General features: G+C 41.2%; 2 protein-coding genes across 5 annotated transcripts in view; one reads left to right on the plus strand and one right to left on the minus strand.

Annotated features, from left to right (window-relative positions):
- The window catches only part of LOC106657073 (CCR4-NOT transcription complex subunit 6-like), a 299,859-nt gene that overhangs the window by 109,434 nt on the left and 165,057 nt on the right, over positions 1 to 25,368 (plus strand). The gene's annotated exons all lie outside the window — the stretch shown is intronic.
- On the minus strand, positions 17,260 to 18,465 carry LOC111694525 (snake venom serine protease-like). Its single transcript, XM_023463034.1, has 4 exons — positions 18,375 to 18,465; positions 17,969 to 18,309; positions 17,599 to 17,913; positions 17,260 to 17,526 (listed from the first exon to the last, which is right to left on the minus strand). The coding sequence occupies exons 1-4, from the start codon at positions 18,433 to 18,435 to the stop codon at positions 17,287 to 17,289; spliced, it is 957 nt and encodes a 318-aa protein (XP_023318802.1). The 5' UTR covers positions 18,436 to 18,465; the 3' UTR covers positions 17,260 to 17,286.

The following is a 25,368-nucleotide window of genomic DNA, read 5'->3' on the forward strand; positions in this document are numbered from 1 at the left end:
GATAGAATCAGGTCTGCATACCAGACTCAAACGCTGCACACGCAACACAGATCGACGATTAATACACACACACACAGAGTGCCCAAGCGAAAGTCATATTTTCAAGCGCGAGCGCGTCAACTCGATATCCCCCCGAGAGCAAAAATAGAAGGAAAACGATCAGAAATTTTATATCCGACGGGTATACGGTTTCGTAATGTTTGCACGCGATTAGAGTTTACCTGAGAAATGCGCACTCGGGCTTTGTTTGGAGAATATAAGAGAGCGCTGAAATCTGCTGACTGGGCTCGAGACGAGAAATTGGATGTTAATCTTTTGCCGCTTTTCTCGGCTACTGTTTCAAATGTCTCCGGCCCGCTCGCGCAAGCCTGCCTGACTGTGCCGAGCTAGGCATCTCCGAGGATTTGTTGTGTAATTGAAAACTCGCTCTCGAGAACAATTAAATCTTTTGAATCGTTAAAAAATAAACCATTCCCCGTGTCTCGCCTTAGCAAAATCACGTTTTCGGGTAAATTCTTATAAACACAATTTTCTACGTGCAATCCGAAACCTTTCCTGCCTCTCTAGTTTACTTAAACTTCTTTTAATAGTATCGCAAACCAAGACGAAAGAAAAGGGAGCCACCCGGAGTTTGATGAAACTTATTTGAAATGACAGAAATAGGGTTCAAAAACGTCGTCATTAATTGGTTGCATAATTAAACCAGAAAGACGTTAGTAGCCATCCATAGACGACCGCTTTGGCCAACGAATGAAGCAAAAGGAGAAAAAATAATGGATAAATTGCTTCACTTTGTCCTCTTTGCTTACAATGTGCAGCACCGTAGCCCTAAGTTCTAGCGTATATACACGTACGGAGTCTCTTTGTGAAGCTTCCAAGAAAAAAAGACTAATGAATTTTTTTTCTCCTCTGCACACTATCTTCTATACTCCTACTACGCTATCTGCGCTAAGCGCAATGTTCCAGCGAGCTTAATAAAGCATTTTTCATTTAGCACGATAATTTAATAACCGCCTTTAGCAGCTCGTTTAATGAAAAAAATCTCCGTCTTTATCGGCGTTTATATAAAACGAATCATTTGATGCGCGGCGACGATCGTGTCAAATGAAATTTCTCGCGCTTTACAATAGTTCATTTAGGCGCCACCCCGGTGCTATGTAGAACGTTATCGTACGCTCTCCGTCTCGAGCGATTCTGCAATTTGCAAAATATACTGCATCTGTTTTCGTAAACTCTCGAGTAATTAATTCTTAAATTCCAAACGGTAGTTGGTTAATTTGGGCTCAATTTCCTGTGCATATTCTCACAGCTTCCATCTCGATTAAGAGCAATAATTGTGTCCGATCGTCGAATAAACCGATTTACAATAATATGATCAATGAAAAAAGATTCCGCAACCTCTGCCATAATTTTCTTCCTTCGATCTCTGCCGTTTTCGTGTCCAATATATACGTATTCTCGATATCTCTCGCACATAAGTAATTGTGATGTGCGCACTCAACGACGTCCAAGCAGCGTAAAAAGAAAAGGTTATCTCTACTTTTTCTCTCTCCCGATGTTTGTGGCAAGTCAAGCACATCCCTTACTTTGTCTCGCCCGATAAAGAGATGGAGAGACCGTGTGTATACTTTATATACCTATAAAGGCGCTCGCGCCGAAGGGTGTGCCACTGTGTGTACTCGCTTATATAAATATCTGGCAATGGCATCGAGAGAGAGTTAAAGAGAGACGTCCAGCCGATAAGACGATAATGCTGAGGTCTCGGCCGATTTCGTACGGCGTCGAGCGAGAAAACTTCAGGCTGCCAATTACCAAGCACACGAGCTTCTCTTTCTTTCTCTCTCTCCCTTCTTTTGCATTCTTTCAATTTTATATGGCGTCTCGCGCGCTCATCGAGTGAAAGTGAGAAAACACACACGTTTCCCCGCGTCTGCACAAGATTTTTTATCTCTTTTCCTCTGTAGATACAAACGTGACGATGCCCCCGCGTCCGTAAAGATTAAACATACACTGCGGACGAGGAGGAGAGCTTGAAACGTTGCGTCGATGCTCTCCAGCAGCAGCATATACGCTATTTATAATAGAGTTGCCAAGCTGCAAACTTATTCGACCCTATACGTGTATATTGCGCGCGCGGGCTCTGGCTAAGTTCCGGTGAGGACTTCCTCGCTTCGCTGACACATACTACTGCTGCCACTACTCTGCTGGTTAGAAGCTCGGTTGCGATAGCGAACTTAAAGTTTCACCTTACGCCAGACACTACGCGCTTGCTGTATATGGCCGATTCTCTGTGAAATCTAATGTTTTAAAGATATTTTTTGGAATGAAAAACTAGTTGTTTTTGATGTCATACATATTCCCAAATTGTGTTCGAATTTTTACGACCGTTTATTATCCTATTTCGGAAGCCCGAAGTTGATACTTCCTCGACATTTTTTCCACGTTCTTCGATTCTTTTAGATTTTTGAAGGCTCTTGAACGATTTATTAAAAAATGTATAAGGAAGTTATATGAAATTTTTAGTGATGAATGTCCGAATCGAAATTGATGGGATTTTTACTTTTATGATTCTCTCAGTAGTAGCAAGCTCCTAAAGTGCTCAGCCCCTCTTAGATTTTTCTTTCCCCAATTTTGGACAATCTCTCTCTTTTTTCCTCAAGTTACTCTCTGCTAAGTAAGCAATACTTAAGTATTAGTAATAACCATGAATTTTGGAAAAACGCCAACTTTGAGCCTGTGAAAAAGGGTAAAAGTCAATTCTAAGATTCTTAATAAAATTATGAGACTAATTGTGTGACTCAATAATCAACAAGTTTTTCATGCTAGCAGAAAAGAGTTTCCTGGCCACTCGATTTCGCAGAGAATCGGCCATATACACCATACGAACTTGCGGTCGAGCACTACAATCTGGTTATGTAGCTCCGCTACTACTATAACTACCAAAGCTCACGCCGACCACCGCTACCTCGAGTCTCTTTTATTTCTGTAATAGTTTACAGTGACATATTACTTTTCGTTAGTGCAGTTGCAATGGATATATATACGCGTTGTGCGTACGTACGTGTGTATCGATCGTGCGTGTGTGCGCGCGAGCTTCATTCATAATTTTATTTTAACGCACGCGTTTATATACCGGCGATATATAGGTAAAAACTCGTTTAGTAATTGAAATTCTTCGTTCTCTCACTGTGTGCCGACTGAGGAGGACGACGAAAAAAAAAATATTAATGTGTACCAGCTCGCTTAACGTACGTAACTTGCGCATATTTCGATAATGTTCCAACGGTACAAACATGCGCGCGCGGCGGGTATTGCATATACACGAACGCGAACACACATGCGCGCACCCAGATGGGCGACACACGAGAGTCGTGCACAAATCATTTCGCTCGCAGACATATATTATTCATATAATCTTTGCCCCATGCGAGCCTGAAACACATACAGAGACACAACACACACATGCACACAACACAGCGTCGTCGACGTCGTTGCTGCTGCTGCACGTGTATTTGCCGCTCGCTCGCAATCTGCATTAAACCACAATTACTCACCCACTCAATGATATACATATGAGCGCGATTTGAGCGTTGCCATCTCGCTTGGCATTTGTTTTGGCCTCGATTCGGTACCCGGAGAGCCGGCGATACATACACCCATACGAGGCGAATATAATTATCATCACTGGTGCACATACACACACACATACACGCACGCAGCAAGTACATATGGAACCAGCGCGAGTAAACGAAAAACAAATCGTCCAATGATGCACATTGCATAAATCGTTTATGCGTTCGTAGCGGTCGTATTTAAGCAAGAGAGATTGACGTTATTTTTAACTCTCATCTGATTTTGTGATTTATTACAAACTGCGCGTAATACGTAGCAGCGGATTCGAATCTGTATCTAATATTTATACAATTCTAAATCTTTCCATTTAACAATTTGGAGATTAAATTTTCACCTGTGAATGCGGTAGTATAAAAACATTGAGAAAGTAGAAAATAGTATATTTTGTAACAAGTGCGCGAAGCAGTTGACTCACCCAGGAGTTGTTTTCACCCGAGCGTAGCGAGGGTGCAAAGACTCCTGGGTGAGTCAACTTCCTCGCGGACTAGTTGCAAACGATATTTTTTAACTCTGCTTGCGAGAAACTAGGGTTTTCTGACGCTTTAAGGTTAGAAAGCCCGTGTTTCGCGCACGCAGTGTTAAAAAATTTGTTTTTAGTAATTCTACCATAATAGCTTTGAAAAAAAGAAAGGAAAAAAAACTAACACAATGAGAGCTTTGCTTGGCTGTACTTCGGCAAAGTAATATACTCAGTTGAAAAACTCACGATTGTCTCTCTCATTTTACCCTCTCCCGCGTGGCCACGAAACAATCTTCGCGCCGCAATCCATTATGTACATCCCTTTTCCAGCACTGCACAAACACTCACACATATATAAAAATACACACGCAGGCAAGAGAGAGAGAAAGAAGTAAAATAATAGCGATGAATAGAGAGTGTCACGCGATCGCGTGTTGTGTTGTTAAAACCTCTCTCTCTCGCTTGCTTGCTTTTTTGCTCATTGATTTTGTCTCTCGGAATGCGCGCATCTCTTCGAGTACCCGAAAAAAAAAAAAAATAGAGGAAAGATCGTCCCGAGAGCAAAACAAGGCTACTGGATGCGCTTGGCGCTTGGCTCGCGCGCATGGATCACGGCGGCGCGAAGATGACCTCTGCATGCAAATTTTCCCTCGTTTTTGCGCGCACGTGTGTGCATGCATGCATGTGTATGTGTATTCCGAAATGCGTACACGTTAACATAGCGAAGAAGGCTATAGGTCAACCATACGTATATATGCTGCATTTCCAGAAAATCGTGAGGATCGTTAGGGAAATAAGGATATAAGCTCGATGCATGTATAATTTACCTTTTTCCGCCTCCTTCTCGAGGCTAACGGCGGATCGGTGTCATTCAAAGATGTTCTTTTTCTCTCTCTCTCTCTCTCTCTCTCTCTGCTGCACGCGCGCACATGCACACATGATACAGAGTAGAGGATATACACGCGTCCCGAGCGCGCGCGAGCAAGCGCGAAATTTCAGCATTTCGTTTCAGCAACGAAACGACAGTGTACATTACATACTTTCGTATACGTACGTTATTATAAACAGTCGCTCGAAGCTCATAATTTGCCTAATGAGTCGGAAGATTATATCGTGTATATGTATATGCGCCGGGGCGCAGAGTAAGTAGGTATACTCTGAGCGCGAGCGTGAGCTGTTCGTGTGTTATTTGTCGTTATGCTGCTGAAAAAATATTTGTAAATGCCTCACTCCATTGGGCAGCTCGCACACGCGCGCGCCGGAGTACGATCATTGTAATTACGCCTGTAATTATTGTGTTTACTTTGGTAGCTATTATTATTTCGCGCAAAAATTATACATTATACGAATTTACGGATGCGTAATCGACTCGTTTTCTTTCTGTTTCAGGTACGTACATATACACACACACAGGACGGAATTATATACCCATATATAAAACGTTATAAAAGCTGCTGCAGTTTGTTTGGACGATCGTGTTTTGGTGCTCGGGTAAGATATCTTACGAAAATCCACGTGTCGAGTGAAGCGAAAACAACCTTTTACGTTATAATTATACACGTATTCGAGGCACTTATACGGGCTTTATGCTAAAAAAGCCCCCAAGGGATATTCCTCTTCATAATTCCTTCGTATAAATATGTATTGCTAACGACAGCGGCTGTGCTCTCGTAGTTCTCGCTATACACGCAGACTCGTATAAGAGAAGATCGATGCTCGCAACCATTAGAAGCCCTAATGCCTGCTTGCCGTGCGTTCCAATCGATCTTGCTTTATGTGTACTCACAATATATGCAAAGCAACCGTGATACGATAGATCGATCGCGTATTTATTTATACTTATGAAGCTGTTTTTTTTTCTCTTTTGCGTCAATGTGTGTTTAGTTTAATGAGTCGAGCGCGTACGCGCGCGTGTGCGTATTATATAGGTTGCGCGTAAAAGACGTCTAATGACGATGAAAACGATGAAAGCGTAGTAAGACAGTTGGGTTACATAGACAGCGCAAGCACACGTGGATCCATGACACGCACACGTAACGTTATACCGTGTTTTATACTCACAAGTGGCAAACTATTCTCAACTTAACGATGAGTGATGTTGAAGCTCGAGCTCTGAAGCACAGTCAGGAGATTTCACAAACTCACTGCGTATCTTCTATAGAGGCAAAAAAATGTTCTCTGCGTTTATGTCAAACTGTAGACAATTCTCATCGTAATTGAATTTTGACGAGCAGCACAATGCTCGTAATCGCTCGAGATATTATATTTGAAAAGATCATTTTTAGTAATTACGAGCTGCGCCATGGGAGTAAATGCTAGGTGTGTCCCACAGATGTTGGAGAGATACTTCGTTGTGTATAGACGTATACGCTCGAATGTTTATGTATTACTCGAGGATCATGGGTTCAAATGCTTAAATTTATAAGCCACGAGAGTGGCGCTTGTTATATTTGACGCATTATACGTATAACGTCGCGCGTATACGCATCGCAGCTGTCACCCGCAGTCGATTCGATTTCCATCGTCTCTCTATTTTTAACGTCGAATTGAAAATCTATTCCGAGAAAAGCTTAACTTCATCGAGGCGTGTTCACATTTATCATCCCTGCTGCGATTCTTATGTATACGACCCGCGGCGTTTGTGAATATACATATTCACAAAGTTTTACAAAAGATTCAAAGTCAAACAATACGTCTAGCTGCCTCTTGCTGACTCTCGCAAAAGGAAAACTCACCGATCCTTGCGCACGCAGAGTCCGAAAGCTTCTTCGGTTCGAGCTTTTACGAGCTTATGCCCGTGTTACAATAGCCCTGGCATTTTGCGCGCGAGGTATAAATCTTCGCATTCTATAGATATTTCACGCTTTTCTCCATTAAGTACGTCTATGCGCGGCCGAGGAAGTTTATAATTGAAGCTTTCTCGACTATTCCAATTCAGATATTCTGCTTCAGTTTATATTTGCCATACGCATTACAGGGGCAAACTTTTTCATAAGATTGTTTCACGCTCTCCGCGCGCGTTGCACGATAATTTTTCGAAAAATCCACGTCGCGTATACGCACGGCGATATAAGAAAGAGAGGCGCAAGTCAACGTTTCTTGAGAAGAAAAAAACTTACAAATTAAAAACGAAGTTATGTTTGCGATGGCAATTATGGAATTTATCTCGAGCTCGCTGCTGCGTGCGCGCGCCAAGGAAGAGAAATTTCATTAAACTTCCCCGGTGCTACTGCTGCTGCTACTACTGCTGCTACACAGCTGCATTATATACGGGAAGTGTGCGCGCGCGGCGCGTATTATATGTAGCTCTTGTGGCTTTGCTAAGAACTCAGCGCCTCGGAAACTTTTACAATATAGATTTTTTCCCTTTTGCGCGCATCGATACATAACAATTCTAAGAATCTCAAACGAAAACTGGAACATAATATTTGCAACTAAAACTTATCAGATAAACGCACGGATTGTTTTCGTTTAATTACTCGCACACTAAGTACTAAAACGCAAAAGGAGGAGTAGTAGGAGAGGGCCAAAAGGAAAAGGAAGAGATATCTTGCGCCTCTGGAGGAATTCAGCAAGTCGCAGCACAAGCTCTGCTGCTAGAGGAATTGAATTCGTGTATAAGTCGAGCTGTGGTACGCGTACAGTCGGAGAGGGATAATATTAACTGCTACTGGAACGAGCGCGCAGCGCTATCGGCTCTATCCGGCCTCGATAATTCAATGACTAGTTTCTGCTTCGCATGCAGAGAAGGACTTTGGGATTTCCCTCCTACCTCTACTTTTGCGTGAATTTCCATAAACTTGCAAGACTAATCAAAACTCGGCTTTATGACCTACTTAAATTTCAGACTCGATTTATGCGTCTAGTTTTGGTTCGATACACGTACGCGTCGATTTGTGTGGATGAATAGAGAAAAAAAAATCCATGAAACCGACGACGACGACGCCAACGACACTACTCATGTGTGCGCCTCCGCCCTTGGCAATCGTGCAGTCCGCAGTCATTACAACGCGTCCGTATAGTACGAGGCTAATTCGAAAACTCGACTCCTCCCGCGAGATTTATGCGGCTCACTGCGTCCAAACTAGCAAAGGATTAAAGGGACTGAGGGGTTGAGCCGCTGCTACTAGTAGTTGTACACTACAGTTTGGAAGCTCGAAAGCTGTAATGAATGCAAGCTTTTTACTCGGCCATATTCTATATATTGTATGTATATAGTCCCTCGTCTTCGTGCTAACTCGTTCCAATGGGTCTTTAGAGTTATGCATAAAGTCCCTCCGTCTTTGAGACTTGACTTAAATAGCGATTCCAAAGAGCGTTTTTGCCATTTACCTTTTGTTTTGGGTGTGTGTATGTATGTGTGTGCGCGCGCTGTGCTTCGAGTTACGCACGGAAAAGCATAACAATTGTAATCGTGTCGCTCTGGCTTTGAAAATGTATATACACGGACGAAATACGGAAAAGTTAAGCAGATCGCCGTCGTCCCAGGCGCGCGCGCAAATCGTGACACGTATTGTACAGAAGAGTTCCATAATCTTTTGCGCACAAAGTTTAAATGCGAGCCAGCGGAGAAACAGTGAAAGAAAGTAATTAAGAAATTCGCTTGACTGACGGAGAAGTGAGTGCGCGCAGAGCTTTTCCCTGCTACAACTACCCGCAATATTTTTTCGCTGACTGCGGCTATCTGTCTTCGTTATTCGGACTAAATTGCTGCCCCCCTCTTTCCCTTGTGTATCGCGCGTGCAAGCTTGAACGACGACGATTTTCGGTGCGCACGAGTTTTTCATTTAAGAAACGAAAATGATAAAGCCATTAACGACAAAGCTAGTACACTATCGTTGTACTTTTGTGCGTTAAACTCTTTGGATGAGAGCCAGTATGAAAGGGAAAAGCTCATTCGGATGGTTAGTTTCCAATTCAACCTGCTTTATAATGTTTATCAAGCTGACTTTTTCACTCTTTTCTTTTCACTTCTTTATTTTCTCTGAAGATAGACTAAGCCCTTTTTTAATCTGCTCAATTTTTTTGCTTTTCTATGAAGGGCGCGTCCCCTGGACGTGTCTTTATACTGCCGTTGACGTTTAGAATTGCTTCATTCCAACTCCTTCCTTTTTCTGCAGCCCTTTTTGTATACGCCCTCGAAACTTTATCCCGTCAAGATTTTCATGCTGCGCCCTACGCGCCAAAGTCAAGGAAAGTTTCCGTTTTGTCACAGCCCTTACGCTCGTATAACGCCGCGATACAAGCGAGAAATTCGCGCGGGCTTACAAATGCATGCGTTTGTACTCTTGGATTATGAAATTTTGTTTGCTCTCGCAAGAATGGGTAGAAAAGTGAACAAAAAAATTCCTAATGAACGAACGAAAAGGTAAACTTTTTTTTCTTTTCACTCCTTCAACTCGCGCGAGAACATTTCGAAAAATTTATCGCGTTTCAAAATATATAAGTGGTCAGTCGCCATACAACGCTTTGCCATCTCGACGTGAACTCGAGCTTATAACACTTCCTTATTGTCGAGTAATTTACACGTGAAGCGATAGTGTGTGAACGTGTATACATACTCACACACAGTGTATAAGCGCACCATACACAGAGAGGCCACAAATGTTAAATTGTGTGTGTTGCTGCCAGTGCTTTACTTCACTTATCGCTTGTACAACAACAATAGTTCGTCGGAGTCTCAGAACTTACAGTACAATACATAAAGTATGTTGAGTTTCTTGAACGAGTGAGAGAGAGAGAGAGAGAGAGAGAGAGAACAGGCAAGGAGTAGCAATAAAAAGGGTGTCAGAGCGGTAATGCATATATACACCGATGACGTTGCCGAGGACGTAAAGAAAATCAGCTTCCGAGAAAAGCAGGCAGAGCTTGCTACAATAGGTGCTAAGGCGTCGAAATATATGTGTAAGCGCACGCGCGCTTGCTCGCTCGCGAGAGAGCCGAGCACAAGAACTCGTCCTTCTCTCTTTCTCTCCTCTTTGTGCCTCTTTATATATACACGCAATGATTTGAGGCGCGTAAAATCGAAAAACCGTTGCTCCTGCGTATACAGTTCGCACTTTCAAGCCCCGATCGCCTATTGCTTATGTGATTTGGTATTTAAGCGGGCAATTACGTTAATATATTGTTCATGTCATTACTTGAAATATTTTCGAACGTAGCGTTAAAGTCCCTGTAAAGTGAGAAGCGTGTATACTTTTTTTGCTCTTTATGGTGTATTTAATGTTTTAACTCAATTTAACGAGGCTGATTGAAGTAAAAACTTTTTAAACTATTTTGGACTTTTCTTTGAATTTGCCTTCTACTTAATGTTACATGATAAGAGTAAGTTCCAATAGGGTTAATTTACGATTCAAGATACGTTTGCGTTAAGAAGCGACCCTAAAGCACAATTTTGATGGTAATTAGCGTTCATACATACTTACATACGTATAAATAGTAATGGGAAATGCGGCTTGATACGATTTATTGAAGAACAGCCAAAGCTTGTACTCGCGCGAGCTTCATAGCAACCGCAAACGTTGAAGCCAGTCTTGCAAGCTTTGTATGAACAGTAATACGCGCCCGGAGTGCTTTTAGCGGTTGTGCTTTATTAGCAAAAGTACGTCTCTACGTGCCCGAATGTGCGAGATAATGTAAGCCATACGTGAAATTATGAAAAATCGTCTCTCTGCGAAATTTTCCTCATACGGTCAGTGCTTTGATTATTAGTTTCAGAAAAACTTGGCCACTCGCTCTGTCGAATATGAGCGTATATAGCATCCCGTCAATCTTGTTAAAAGGATCTGGCCAGTGCGAGACTTCAATAGTCATAATTCGATATATTGCACCTAGCTTTGATAAAGAAGAGCATAAATAACGACGAGCGAGGCTATGCAAAGTAGATTATGACCGCACCTACGACCAGTTGTCTCCCAGTGTATCCTCCCCTGAGAATAAAACGGGTAAGAGAGAGAAAGAGAGAGAGACAGGGTGAGAAAAATCTGAAACGGAAATCCAGTAAAAGTCACGAGTATTCTGTGGACGGAAAAAAGTAATTTGTGTCCTATCATTTTTATTTCCAGCCTTTTATCACATTCATACATGCAAAGGCACTACTCCACTTGTTCCGCAGTGCTTTTTACCTCACATTTCTGCCATCGTTTATCAATTTTTGCTATTTCTCTTATAAAGTGCCACTGTATTCGTCGAAAGCTTTAATTTTCATTGAGCTCGTTTTGTCACATTTTTAGTAAATTTTAATGTTTCATCTGGTTTTTTCTATTATTATGCTGAATAATTTTTTTTATTTTTCTTTAGTTTTTTATTTTATTATTTATTATCTTTATACAAAAATGTTTAATTTTTTGTTGAAACGGAACGAGCGTTTCTTGAAACTTCAGCTTCATGCCGAAGCTCCGAAGTTTTTCAATATTTTTTATAATGACAATTAAATAAGAATAAAAAAATTAGAATCAATTGTAGGAAAAAGCCTTGAAGGCATAAATTAATGTGAATATTTGAAATTATAGCTCAGAGCTCAGATGAACGAAATTCGAAGCGAAATTTTCGGTATCACGATTACGAGTGACGAAAATTTGAGAGTCGACCAGTAATAACAATTAATTCCCATATCCACGCAATTACACTATTATTAGCAAAGATACTGTTTCTTTCTCCTTTTTGTCTATACATGTAAGAAGTAGCTGATCCCGATTTGCTAATGACCAAACCGTGCTTTGACTTATACAATTATTTTCACTTTGCCACTTGCAGATTTAAAAATTGGGATACTCGCCATCTAACGGTGAATTCTGGCATAAATTATGATTGAATTTTAATATATTTTTTTAGCAATTTATGCAAAAAATAAATCAGTGTTAAAACATTATTTTCAATCACGTTGTGTAAATTTGAGTATAGAATTACATCATTCGAGAAAATAATGTATATGATAATATTTTTATGCTTTTTGAGCAAGAAAAATCTGTATTTATATATAAAAGTATCTTGAATAAATTTCTTCAATTTCAAGTTTTTTTCAACAATGTACGTATTCATGTCAAATACGGCTCAAACACGACTCGATGAAATCATTATACGTTTTAGTAGTAGATATATCAGTTCTTCAAAATACCCTCGAGCATAAAAGCTTTGACGCAAGTGGCATTTTATACGTACACGAAACGCGAGAGCATGTATTTGTCTGTGTGGAAAAGGCACGCGTGCAAAAAGTCTTGTGCTCTATGTGTGGCTCAAAACGTTTTTCTTGGACGCACGTTGTTAAAACCTTAATTCTCTTTATGTCCCGCGACTGTATACATTGTCCCGAGCGAGAGACTGCAGCAGAGATAGTATACACGTACATAAACAAAAGCTCCCTTTTTTTTCTTCATCTCCGCTAAAGTATAACGGGCAGAATAATACACACGGACACACAGACACAGAGAAAAAGAGGATGAGTGAAAGGAGGCGCTACCTCTTCCACGGAATAAAACAACAGACTAAACGTTCTTTTTTTCTCATTCTCTCTCTTTCTCTCCCTCCCTCTGTTTCTTCCGAAAGTCCAGTAGTTGCGGCATTCAGCACGCTTTGCGCAAAAAGGATCATGAGCAGCATCACAATAGCCGGAGCAGCAACATGAGAGGAGCAGCGCGCGGCTTGCCGCTGCACAGTTATTCGCTGGAAGGGAGAGCAAGAGAAGATGGAAGAAAAGGGCTTCTTTTTCAGTGTTAAAAATCTTGCTTTAGCCTTTTTTCTTTCTCCCTCACTCTTTTAAACGCGAATAACGAGTTTCTTCTAATGACCAATTAGGGTGGATTCTCCGTCCTTCTTTCTTACAGTTTTTCTCCTTTCTTTTCCTACTGGCACGTCAGGCCGATTTGTTAGGCATGTTGAGGGAAAAAACAATGAGACATGGTTCCCTTCAAGCGTACGGAAGATCAACACAAAAAGCCGATAGATAGATCGGCGAAAATAAAGATAACTGATAAAAGCAGGTAGTGGTTGTAAGCTTGAAAAATCGGATGAAAGAATTACAACTTCGAACAAACTTGACTTTTTTGTTCTATATGTGCGCGCGTTCCGGAAGAAAAAATATTATCGATTCTCGGTGAGCGTTTGATGCGTATTCGTTTTTCTATACGAGTAGTCAAGGGACGATCCAACGGAAGTAAATTAGTTTCGAAAGCTCGAATTAAAAATGTAGCTGGAAACTTGAAAGCGAGCTTTTTTTAACCGCGTGCACGCACGCAGTCAATGGAAAGCTCATAAATTACCACTTGATTCATCATTATTTAGTGGCTCCACGGTCGCGTTGCCGCCGCTGCTGCTGCTGCTCCCACATCTCCCTTTCCATTCATTTCTCCCTATCTCTCTTACGCGTAATGATTAATGCAGACGTGTATATACACTCTCGCCGCGCGCTATATGCAGATACCTCCTGCCTCCCTCTGGCTTCGTGTGTAACCGTGTACTACTACTACTACTACTACTACTACTCTCTAGCTTGTCTAGGTTACTACTACCCGAAACAACCTGCACTCTGAATGTATGAAATTTTCACTACGCGTCATACGCTTCCATTAGACGGATGTATTTTTCATGCGCTACGTAAATATGGTCGAGGCTCCATAATTAAAAATGCCCTTGTGCGTCCAGGCGCGCAGTTAAAAGACCTGGGCTGGCCTCGTGCCTGGGATAAAGCAGCAAAGATCCAACGATGAAAATTCCACAAACTCGAGCATTATTAAATGTTACATTATTTCGTTAAAATATACGCCTTTTTTTAATGATTATTATCGGATTTTAGCCGCCGTGTTGCGCGCGCGTGCGAGCCGCTGATGTAACCAAAATGTATTACCACCTGATTGCATAAGCGCCTGCCGCATATTACGAGCGCCATAATGCACATACACGTATATATAGCTGCGAAAGAGAAACAGGCGGTGGCAGCGGCGGCGTCGCTGGTGGAGTACCCGGAAATTAAATGATCTTGTGTACACCCGTGTGTACACGCGCGCGCCCGGGTGGTAACGAGCGCGCTGGAACATTTTTGCTAATGCGTTAGAGAGAGGAAAAAGAGCTGGAGGGAAAGAGAGAGAGAGAGTGAGATCACTCCCCCTAACCAATAACGAGTAGTAGGGGGGAAAAAAGCTGCGACGCGAAGCACCGGCGCTCGTGAAAAAGGACACGCAGCTTGCGACAGCTTTTTAATACACCGTAATTTTCACTTGCTTATACACACGAGGAACTATAGAAATCACGCAGCTATCGCGATCGTAGTAGCAAAATATGTATATTCGTTCGAAACTTTTAATTTTTCAGCTGTGTATACACCTAAGTTTTGAGTTACCAATTAGAAAATTAAATTTCGTGCAATATTATACGTCGTATTTGCGCTTCTCCGCGAGCTCTCTTTTGTTGCAAGCGCGTTTACTGTATTTTAATTAATCTTCGCTCGGCGCGCGCGCGTCTATTGTATCGTGTCTCATACACGAACGCGAATTTTTCGTTTGTTTTTTTTTCCTCCGCCGTAACTATAATACACACGCGCGCGGCTCTGCGGCAGCTTTGTGTTCTCGGGTGTATACAACTTAATATTGTATAACCTGGACTCACTCTCTTATATATAATAAACTCTCGGCGATGAGGTGAAAATTTTTTTTTCGGTAAAAAATGACAAAATAATGTCCAATCTATTGTTTCTCGACCAATTAAACGGGCTTTCTCGAGCTTTATGACAAATTCATTCATTGTTCGGAACTACTACTATGCCGAGCTGCTCTGTATACGTATACACACAGGATAGATGCGCGCGCGTGCGGTGCTGCAGGTGCACATGAAGTCACGATTCGCCATTGTGATACGGGCGTCCGCCGCCCTTCTACATGTGCGCGCACTGAGAGAGGATCCGCGCGCGTGTCTAACTGGCTATATAATTCCCGTTAGATGCTGTCAGTCTCCTTGACTTGACATGGTATGTTTATAAAATGAAGTTTTGATATATAGGGCTTGGCTGCTTTCTCTCTTTCTCCTTCTCTTCCTCTCTCGCTCGAACAGAACATTAAGTGATTTAATGCAAAATCAGAGAAAGAGGGATGGGAAAAGAAAAAAGCTCACCAAGGAAAATAATGCACTTTTCTACGAATCAAAGTCCGATCGGAGATTGCCGAGGATGAGAATTTTCACGAATCTTCAGTCAAGTTATTATTCTTGCAAGTGCAGCAGCAGCAGCAGCAGCAGCGCAGCCAGTAGCAATTTCATCGTTCGGGATTATATTTACCGCATAAACACTCCATTATTCGCGCAAACTTGCACGTTCCAAAATGTATGTATCTTCTTTAATAAAGCTCTCTCTTCAGACAGAGTATAAATGCTTACGCGCTTACTCCGCTGCGCCGCAGCTTCGCAAAGCTCGCTCGCTCCCCCCTCGTGCCGCTGAAATCTAAATTCAACGTGCCATGGTTGAAGTGCTGTTTCGAAGTATTAAACTTGGCGCTCGAGCAATATAATCTTGAGGTAGCGTCGAGGCGGCGGCGTCGTCCTCGTTTACCACGCGAAATATCGCTGCGCGCTTCGCCGAGTGATGAACTTTAGCTTCGGGTCAGGCGCAGCTTTTCATTATCATTTCTCTTGTGTGTCGTCGTCGTCGTCGTCGTTGAATATCGTGAGTTGACACCAATCCTTACACGCTCCCGCGCATATAAGAGTCCCTCGTCAATGTCTTAACACGCGTATAATACACGCGAAAGAGCAATACTCGAAGGCTCTTCGGTATAGTTTTACACCTGTGCTAGATCTATACCTCGTCTTCTCTTTCTTTTTCTTTTCTTTTTCGAGCTACTGCCGCTTTTGCGTGCAAATACGTATGTACATGCGAGTAATCTCGCACGCTCGACCGCTAGATATCGATTTCGCATACGCTCGCATAGAACGAGAGAGAAAAAGAACAGCTCCCGCTTCTCAACCTCTGACCCGGATTTGTGCGAGTCTTGATGCGGGTCGAATGCGCGTGTGGCTCACATGCACAAGTGCAACAGAAGCAGCAGTAGAGAGATGCAAATGTTACGAACTAAATCCTTCCTTGTTTTTTTCCCTCGATATGTGTGTACGAGAAGGCTACTTACGGATTTTTCCCCATTTTTACATCCCCCGTTTTGCTTATACCGACTGCTCTCGAGTGCGCGCGCTAGTTTTATACGCAATAATCCCGGACGGAGCTTCGACCATACAGCGGATCGAACGAGGGCTTCTGCTTTTTTTTCGTAATAAATGCAAAGATGAGAGATATAAAAAGCAGAACACAGTTAGGTCGAAACGTGAGTCAATTTACGAATCCACGAAAAAGAGAAGAAGAAGCCGCACCGAGAGCGAGAGAAGCTGTGCAGGAGCCGGCATTATATTTCGATACATACCCACACATACACGCGAGCGAACGGACGCGTTTGCTAATTAGCGATATTCAACCAATTAACCTGTGTGCAACTACGAGAGGAAGAGAGAGAGAGGACGTCGTGGCTTTGGTAGATATATATTAACATCGTGTTTTTCTCGCGCTAAAGCGAGAGATTTCACTGTGTTTCCTTCGTCTGTGTACGGTCTAGTGAGCTTCTTTTTATTTTTTATATTCTGTTTTTTATCATTATTTTTCAGTGTGTACTGTGCAGTGTTGTGTTTCGCTGTTTTCACAAATTATACCGTTTTACAACTGCTCGCGCCGCGTGTTGTGCAACATCAGCCGATGGCGCCCAACATGCAACTAGACACTTGCATATTAGGGCGCTCGTTTCGATGGAAATTTTTGAAATATGAAAAAAAATAAATATAACGACGATAACGAGTGTATACGTGTGACATCCTGGGTCATATGCGAGAGTATCAATGATAATCTCAAAACCGGTTCGTGATAGCGTTGGAGCAACTATTTGAAAGCTTCGCGCGCGACTAATGAAATCGGAGCGATGACACATCGAAAATTCATTGCTCGAAGGGCTTACTACTGTTTTTCTGTCGTCGTTGCTACATAGTACATACATTATACAAGTTCCTATCCGCATCTGCATGTGTTATCGACTCACAAACCTTGAGCTACGAATGAGGGTTGTGATGTAGCAGTGATTATGCATGAAATGAATGACTTTTTATCCATCAATAAATTTTGAATAGTAACACAAACTAAGTTAATTGAACGTTTTTTTTATTAAGTCCATTAATCAATCTTCTACCAAATGTGTAGTCCAAGTCCAACTTCCAATGCCCAATTTCTGTTTCCAAGTAGCCGTGCGAATTTTGGGTGATTTTACGTCGGCCATGGCATTTTTAATGAACTCTAGATAATCTCCAACAGCGGTGTAAACAGCAGGCTTTACGTCTTCTTCGCAGCCAAGCGCACTCGATGACAATACACCGATTACCGTGTCCCCGTTAATTACAAGTGGCCCTCCGCTGTCACCCTGAAAGATCCCGTTTTATGTTGAATAGTCGATGTTTCATTTCCAAAAAAATTAAAAAGTACAGGAACTTACTTTGCAAGTTCCTTCGGCGTGTTTATCACTTGATTGCTGAACTTGGCCGCAAATGGTTTTATCATCTATAGGGTGATCTTTGTAGGCCTTTCTACATTCCTCCAAATCGAGAATATTCACTTTAGCGAAACGTAGTTTTCCATCTGCAATTCCCTTTTCCTCTGGGGCACCTGTTTGGTAATTATGTAGTACGCTTGGAATGTTTATGCCGTAGCCAGTGATGACTGCCTTCTGACCGATGTACGACTTGCCTGGTTCGGCTAGCTTCAATACACTCAGTTGAGGGTGTTTTGATAGTTTTAGGGGTTTCGAGAGCTAAAAAAATATTTACTTGTAAATCGAGTCACTTGGCTGCCAAATCTTAATTTACCTTGACCACTGCTATGTCTCCTCTAAGCGGTAATGGTTTCTTAGGATACGAATTGAGAACAGAATATTTTGATGGAACGTAAATTTTCTCAATTTTGATTTTGAGGATCTCGTCGCTTTTCTTATGTACCCGAGTAGCTCCTAAAAGTGCACTGTAGTGGTGATTGTAGAACTTGTCGTCCTCACCGATAAGACAGTGAGCAGCTGTCAGTATATGCTGTTCGCCTATGATGCTGGCCCCGCACATGTAAGGATCCTTCGTGTATTGCAAAAAAACCATGTACTTGAATTGTTTAGGTCTGGCTTCTAACAAGGAGTTTAATTTGTGTCTTCTGCCGACAGCTGAAAAAAAGAAAATTATTTATTTGAATATTGAAAAAATAGGAAAAAAGGACGATCGTAATTACTAGAATGAAGGAAAATGCATATTAGTAATATTATAAAAAGACGTGACGTGTTCTGATTCATTTTCGGAATTATTCAGTGGTGATATGGTCCAACGAATGAGTTGTTTTTTCATGAAACTATCGATTTTTAAGAAATTCGTATACAACTTTCATACGTCGATCATTTCAAATTCGTGACTCACGACATGGCAAGTTTCGCAATGCTGCAAGTCGTGCATAAAATTTAACGCGTAAACTGAATTTATTTTCTACAGAAATTTATAATTTTTTTATTCTTTGGAAAATTTTTAACTGCCACCAAATTCCACGTAAATAACTGATGCCCGAATTACAAAAATGTCTAGATATTACGAAAATTACTTGGAACTAAAAATATTTTTCAAGTTATCACGTCATGCGCAGTTAAATCTTGACACGAACGGGTACAAACACATACTCAGAGGCATATTTAGGTATAGGCTAAGGACATACTCATGCACACTAACACACCCCAATGCGTAACCGCCAGCGAGTAAGTAGTTTCCAAGATCGACGGTTTCCTTGAGCGCAAACTCGAACTGCTTATATGGGATGTATGTGTATAAACTCGTGATCGACACTTGCGTAGTTCCTCATTCCGGTATTGTCCTGAAACTTGGTAAATAACTCGTGCCTCCAGCGCTTCATCCACTTATTCTTGCTCTCGCTGCTGCTTCTTCTTCGTCTTGTCTCTTTTTCTCTTCGCTACTTTACATTTGTGCTGCAGGTGTTTGAAATCTTCTTCTTTTTTTCTCTTATTTCTTTGTCGCTCCGCCTTGAAAAACTACAAGCGCGCTCATGCACGCGTTCGGCCAGTTGTATAATCTTGTGTGTGGGCTGACCACGATATCCCCCCGCATGAACGTTACTAAACTTTATTAACTGGCGTATCTGGCTGAGTATTTATTGACGTTTATAGAAAATGCGTAAGCGTATCGCATCATCTCGATGCTTATCCTCCCAAGAATTTTTCGCATATATATTATCCCATCGATCTTTATGCGACTAGATGTCTAGATGTGGAAAAATGAGCGAGGCGTTGCACGCATTACACGCGCGTATCGTGTTATAGTACCTGAACCATTACAATTTATTTGCCACCGAGTCATCGTTGACATTAATTCACGCAAAGTAGCAATTTTACTATAGTTCAATCCAATTCTAGATTATTTGTCGCTCGATCGATCGGTGTTATACGTTTTAAGAAGAGCTTGAGAATAAAATTTGAAAATTACCAACGTTTATTCATTGGAGCTTTTCTCTCATTAAGTGGAAATGATACAAATCAATTTACTTCGAGCATTACTGATTTATTCCAAATCTTATTAAATCTGCGTTTTAACAAGAACGATTAATCAACGGTAGTCGTTCGTTGCACCCGTTTTCTTGAACTCGCATTTGCGATGTGAGCTAATTTAACGCTGAATTTTTGGTCCAACTTAATTTTACGACTCGCCATTTATTAGTATCAGAGAAATGGCTTCCGAGCATGCATCTCTCTTCTCTCTCTCTCTCTCTCTCTCTCTCTCTCTCTCTCTCTCTCTCTCTCTCTCTTACTCTCTACCACACACGGAGGAAGCCACTATTCTTAATGAGGCACGTATAATCGCGCAAGCTCTCGAGCTTTTGGGAGTAACTAGTCTGCCCGCCTAACCCTTGAACAAGACCCCGAGGGGCCATTCGCTTACTCCGTTGCTGCTTCAGCTGCTGCTTCTGCTGCTACTACTACTACCATCGAAGTGGACGCGCGTACACTTCTTCAATGGGGGTTGATAGTAGTGGGCTAGGCTCGAGGAAGTATAGGCTTAATTACGCGTCGTGATTGTGATTTACGAGTCGTAAAGCCTTCCTCTTTCTCTCTTGAATTTGCCGCCGCCACCGCTGCTGTTACTGCTGCTGCTGCTGCTGCACCTGTTTAGCTTTATTAACCTCAAGATCGCACTCGCATTATCGCGTGTTCGAGATTACAGGCTCGTTCTTGCTGCCGTTGCCGTTGCATCGCATCTTTGTGTGCACTTAAATTGTATGTATACACGTACGTACTTGCCGCGGGCGCCGGTATTATTTTAAATTCTTGACTATTTTACGTTTTGCGCTGCATCATTATTGGTATCGATATATTGTTTTTATGCGCACGAGATGCTTTGATGAATTTTTTTTCCGCGCGCATCCGCGTATTGCAGTGCAGTGCGCATTTTGCGGTACATTATATGCAGTGTTGCAATGCAGTACATATTTTGTGAAAAATCCTCGCAAGAGTAATTCGTTTCAATAACAGTAATACACGCACCGGGTGTATACTACACCATGCGTATTATATGCATCGCGTTCGTGCACATAACACCCTGGAGAAATCGACGCTCTAATTGCCCCTAGCCCAGCATACAGCGAGTCCTTCGAAACAAACGATTATCACCACCTCGAGAGAAGCTTCTTAATTGAAGCTCGCGCGCAGGCGTCCAACGAGCCTGGAATCTTCGAAGCGGTATTATATATAGCGTAGTCATCGTCGTGCGTTCGTTCGACTCCGTAAGCTGCAGCAGCCGGATCAATCTCTATTAGCGCATAAATCGTGGATAAAAATGATAGAATTAAATTGCCTGGTGCCAAAGTGTCACGCCCGGCTTATATAGTTGATAGTCTAGCCCGAGGCCGTCTATGCGCGTTAGCCTATAATGCAAACAATTAAAACTGCGCGTTGTGTCTGCGCAGGCCAATCGATATCCATACGATGTAAATTTAATAACTCGTTTTTTTTAACTTTTCATTTACTCTAATATGATTATACAATTTACATACAAATTGCCGATGGAGTATGTTTTTGTTGGCAACGAGAGTTGCAACAGCGGGTAATTACTCGAGATTATGTGGTTAGCCCAGCTATCTCTCCAGGTTGTATAATAAATGTTTACGCTGATTTCTTCGAATTTATCCGACATTTTTGAGCTTGCATGGGTTGTATATCGACAGGAAGTGTTTATTATTAAATAGTACATCAAGACTAATATTGCGTACATCACGTGTTTTGTTTGATCGATGCCTGCGGCATAAATTAAATAATAAAGGCTCGCGCGCTCGCTTCTATACAAATTCACTTTACGTATGCGTTATGCAAGTTATGTAAGTACAGGTTTTAAAGAGATAGATATCATCCTCTCTCATGTATATACGCTTGATTGAAGAAGAGAAAAAGAAATAACACACTTACTTTTAAATATTTTTTTTAAATGCTAGAAGACGTCATTAGTTTATCTCGTGGCGCGCGATAGAATCGAAGAAAATTTACATGCAATTACGAAAATCGAAAGGAGCGTGGTTTCGTCGCGTCGACGCTTTATTGCTGCGGGCAAATTCAGATTGAAATCTTGCGTTTAAACGTATTTACTCGACGGCAAGAAGGTGTGAAAATTCCGAGGCAGATCATTGCTAGTTACGTGCATGTAAATTCCTTTTATCTTTTACGTGCGTAATGTGTTGTATGCTCGATAGTAATGCCGATCAGGTAGTTGAGCAATTTTTTCATCTTTTGATTTGCCTTTAAAATATTTGGAATTTATTGAGATGCAATGTGTAAGCTGAACAAACTAAACTGCATTATTGAACAAATATAACGAGCAAAATAAGTCTCAAACTCATGCTCATTCATTTATCATGTTGGGTAGGTGCAGTGTTTCATATTTTAAATCAAAACTTATTAAAATTGGTAACTCATTACTTTATACACTTGAAAAGAACACTGTTAAAAAAAACTTCAGTTTAATACAGATTTAATTCCATATCAGAAATTAAAATTAAAGAATTTCATTTATGGTACTTTCAATGAAACCTTCATTGAAATTGAATTCATAAGAACTAATTTTTTTTTACATAAACTGTACAAAATTTTATGAAAATGCAATCATATAAATCATTTTAATCTAAACGTAAACAAAAAAAAATTAATTCCATATATTAAAATTTAAATATTTTGATTAAAAATTCGTATTTTAAAATCGATTTAGTTTAACCGTTTGTTGCTGAAAAAATCGATGGTAATTCAATAATAATGAAATCTTTCACCACTAGATGGCGAATACCTTAATCTGTAAATCTGCAAGTGGAAAGTAAAAATAATGATATAAATCAAGCAAATGTGAGATCATTATTCACTTGTGTGCTCTGCAATAGTGTGCCAAATTAATAATATTTATGTAAATCCTTTACGAAGTTCAAATCACAATTATTTTAATGATTTCATACGAAATTATCTACGCAAAAAAAACTTCCTCCGCTTTTACATCAATTAAAATGTATATATTTTTAACAGTGTTCAAAAATTAACTTATTAACGATTTCACTGCAATCAAAATAAAGAAAAAATTTCAGCATGATTTGATGATTTAATGCTGTAAACATCACAGTATATCATGAAAATACATTACCACCTGTCATTGGATTTGAATCTCCCATTTGCTTTTCTTTCATCCTCTTTTAAAAAGTGAAAACGTCATTGTGGCTCTCTGCATAATTTGCGGATATATTCCAGGTTGCGACCGCAGTAGTAAAATTTTCTCTCATAAAAGATCGCCCGCGCCCGCCGCCGCTAAGACTGCTGTCGCTGCTGGTTTGCGCCACGCGCTCTTTGAGAGTATACGGAAAAAAGCTCATCGTTGTAATGTATATAGCGCGCGAGGCGCGCTCCAAGTTGAAGCTTTCACGAGACCGCACGCCGCCGACATTCGTTTTCTCTGTAATTTCGCTCGTTCGGCTTAAGGGCAATCGGTTTCATTCGCCTTCAGAATTTCTTCTATTCCATGAGAAGTATTATGCTATGTCGCACTCCATGCGAAGATCTCTCGATGTCTTTTTTCTTCTTTTTTCTTCATCAGATTTGTCGCAGGATTGAAAATAATTAGCTCGCCAATAATAAATAATTAGAGGCATATAAAATGTAAAAGTACAAGTATTGAATCGGAGCGGAAAATGATTAAAAGGCCCTTTGAACGGCTTCTTGCGCCTTAGCAGATCGGTGCTAATATCGGTGAACTATAGCATATTGCAGGCGCATTACGCTACTTTCTGCTTCTCTAAATGTGATCGCGAGCGTGTGCACGCACATGAGTGGATAGATGCAGGTGGTATTACGCAATAATATCTCCACCACCGTAATTATATACATAAGGTAATTTATCGAATCAGAGATCTATATATTCGCCTCTGCGCGTATCATCAGCATCAGGTGCTCATATGTGCACAGCTGCTGCTGCGATGCTCGCTTTATCATTTGCTCTGGCTCTTACATGCCCATGTGAGCACCTCAAAGCCCGGATAATGAACTCTGGGAATAGGGTGACCTCCAAGGTGCCTATAATATACTTGCGAATGCATTGCGCCAAGCTCACGCGTAATGATGCGTTATTGGTATTAAAATCATCTTTGCTGCAGCCTCCATACGCTTATATGCATGCGTATATGCAGTATCGCGCACAGCATGTTATGTAATGCGGATTTACGAGAATCATTTGGATTAACATATGGCTGTGGCTTCTGAAGGATAATTATCTTAATCTCTACGCGGGCTCAATGCCATAAAACAAACCTTTTTTCGTTTATTAATTGATGTATCATCGAACTTGTAGCTTTTAAATCAGGCTTATTATTACGAGTTATATTTTCGTGTGTTTTTCGAAAAATCTCTTTAATCGTCATTCTCACCAAGGTCAATTACTTGCTCTAACCAAAGCCGAATTGATACAATCGTGCAACGGGCTCTGTACTGACGAATTAAATGAATCGATCGGCCTCCAAGTTCCGGGAAATACCTTCTAGCGCCGGGAGTTGGAAAATTTTACAACTTTACGACGTGTCTATCTGTATTATCCTCGTTATATGGCAAAGCATTACAACGGTCGTCTCTCCCTCTATATACCATCCTAAGCAATTCGCAAAAGCAACTCGCGAAACAGTCCGCAATTACAGATTTATTGAGCAATCAGCTGAATTTATCCGACGATATCACTGCGAGTAATAGTGGTGCACTCAACAGCGCACAATCATTAACAATAAAACGTGCTAACTACCCGCGAACTAGCACTACTGTTGCCGCTGGTATTAACGCTCATTGGATAACAGCTGATATTGAAAAAAAATAAGAAGCAAGTTTCATAAGGGAAATACTCAAAAAAAAGTCCGGTAAAATTCAATAAGCCTCAAAGTCCGTTTTTCCTCTCTATCTCCGAGAAGAATGCCAGAGAGATGTACTCGCACCTTAGCTTATAAAGGACCAAAACTGTGCGAAGAAGGAAGATGAGTGTATATATAAGGCATGTGTAATTATGCTGCGGAATGCAAGTACACGTATGCAACACTTCGTTCCTCTCGCGCCTTCTTCTGCTTTTGCTTCTTCTTCTTCTTCCGCGAAGGTCGTGGACGCATGCGAATGTGTATGTACACATATTTATGTAATACGGGTGTACTGAAATATTATGTGGCCGCGCGTGGAGATGCGCCTCTGCATTGCCGTTGTTTCAGTTGCGCGAGCCGAGCCCGTTATGTCCTGGCGTTTTTGTTGACGCACGACTCGCGTATAAGCTTGTACACACATAAACACACACACACACACACACACACACACACACACACACATACACATTTATACACACGAGGGTTCATAACTGTATGATGAATTTCGACGCTGATACTGCTGCCGCTGTTTCTTTTTTTTCGTAGCGTTCCCCAGTTTATACGAGCACCTGCTTGTGTATACTTTTGACGCGAGAAAATTCATTATTACCGCTGCTGCGCACGCTCGCATCTGACAAAAAAAGATTTAATTACCGAATCGAAATGGAATATTATTATATCTGTTGTTTACCTTTCTGCTTGCAGGTGAGTGACGCTCATTTTTGCCCATTCGACGATTTCAATTAGAGGAGTGGCTACTAACCGGTAAGTCAATTACGGATATATCAAGTGGCAAAAAACATTGGGAGAATTG

Source organism: Trichogramma pretiosum, unplaced genomic scaffold, assembly GCF_000599845.2.
Source record: "Trichogramma pretiosum strain Unisexual culture from Peru unplaced genomic scaffold, Tpre_2.0 scaffold14, whole genome shotgun sequence".
Lineage (NCBI taxonomy): Eukaryota > Metazoa > Arthropoda > Insecta > Hymenoptera > Trichogrammatidae > Trichogramma > Trichogramma pretiosum.

What these genes read in the sequence shown, in the direction of transcription:
- LOC111694525 (XM_023463034.1), bottom strand. Translation starts at nt 18,435, where the DNA reads ATGAATCAGAACACGTCACGTCTTTTTATAATATTACTAATATGCATT. An exon ending in ATGCATTTTCCTTCATTCTA is followed by an intron (nt 18,310 to 18,374) that starts GTAATTACGATC and finishes TCTTTTTTTCAG; the next exon opens with CTGTCGGCAGAAGACACAAA. An exon ending in GAGACATAGCAGTGGTCAAG is followed by an intron (nt 17,914 to 17,968) that starts GTAAATTAAGAT and finishes ATATTTTTTTAG; the next exon opens with CTCTCGAAACCCCTAAAACT.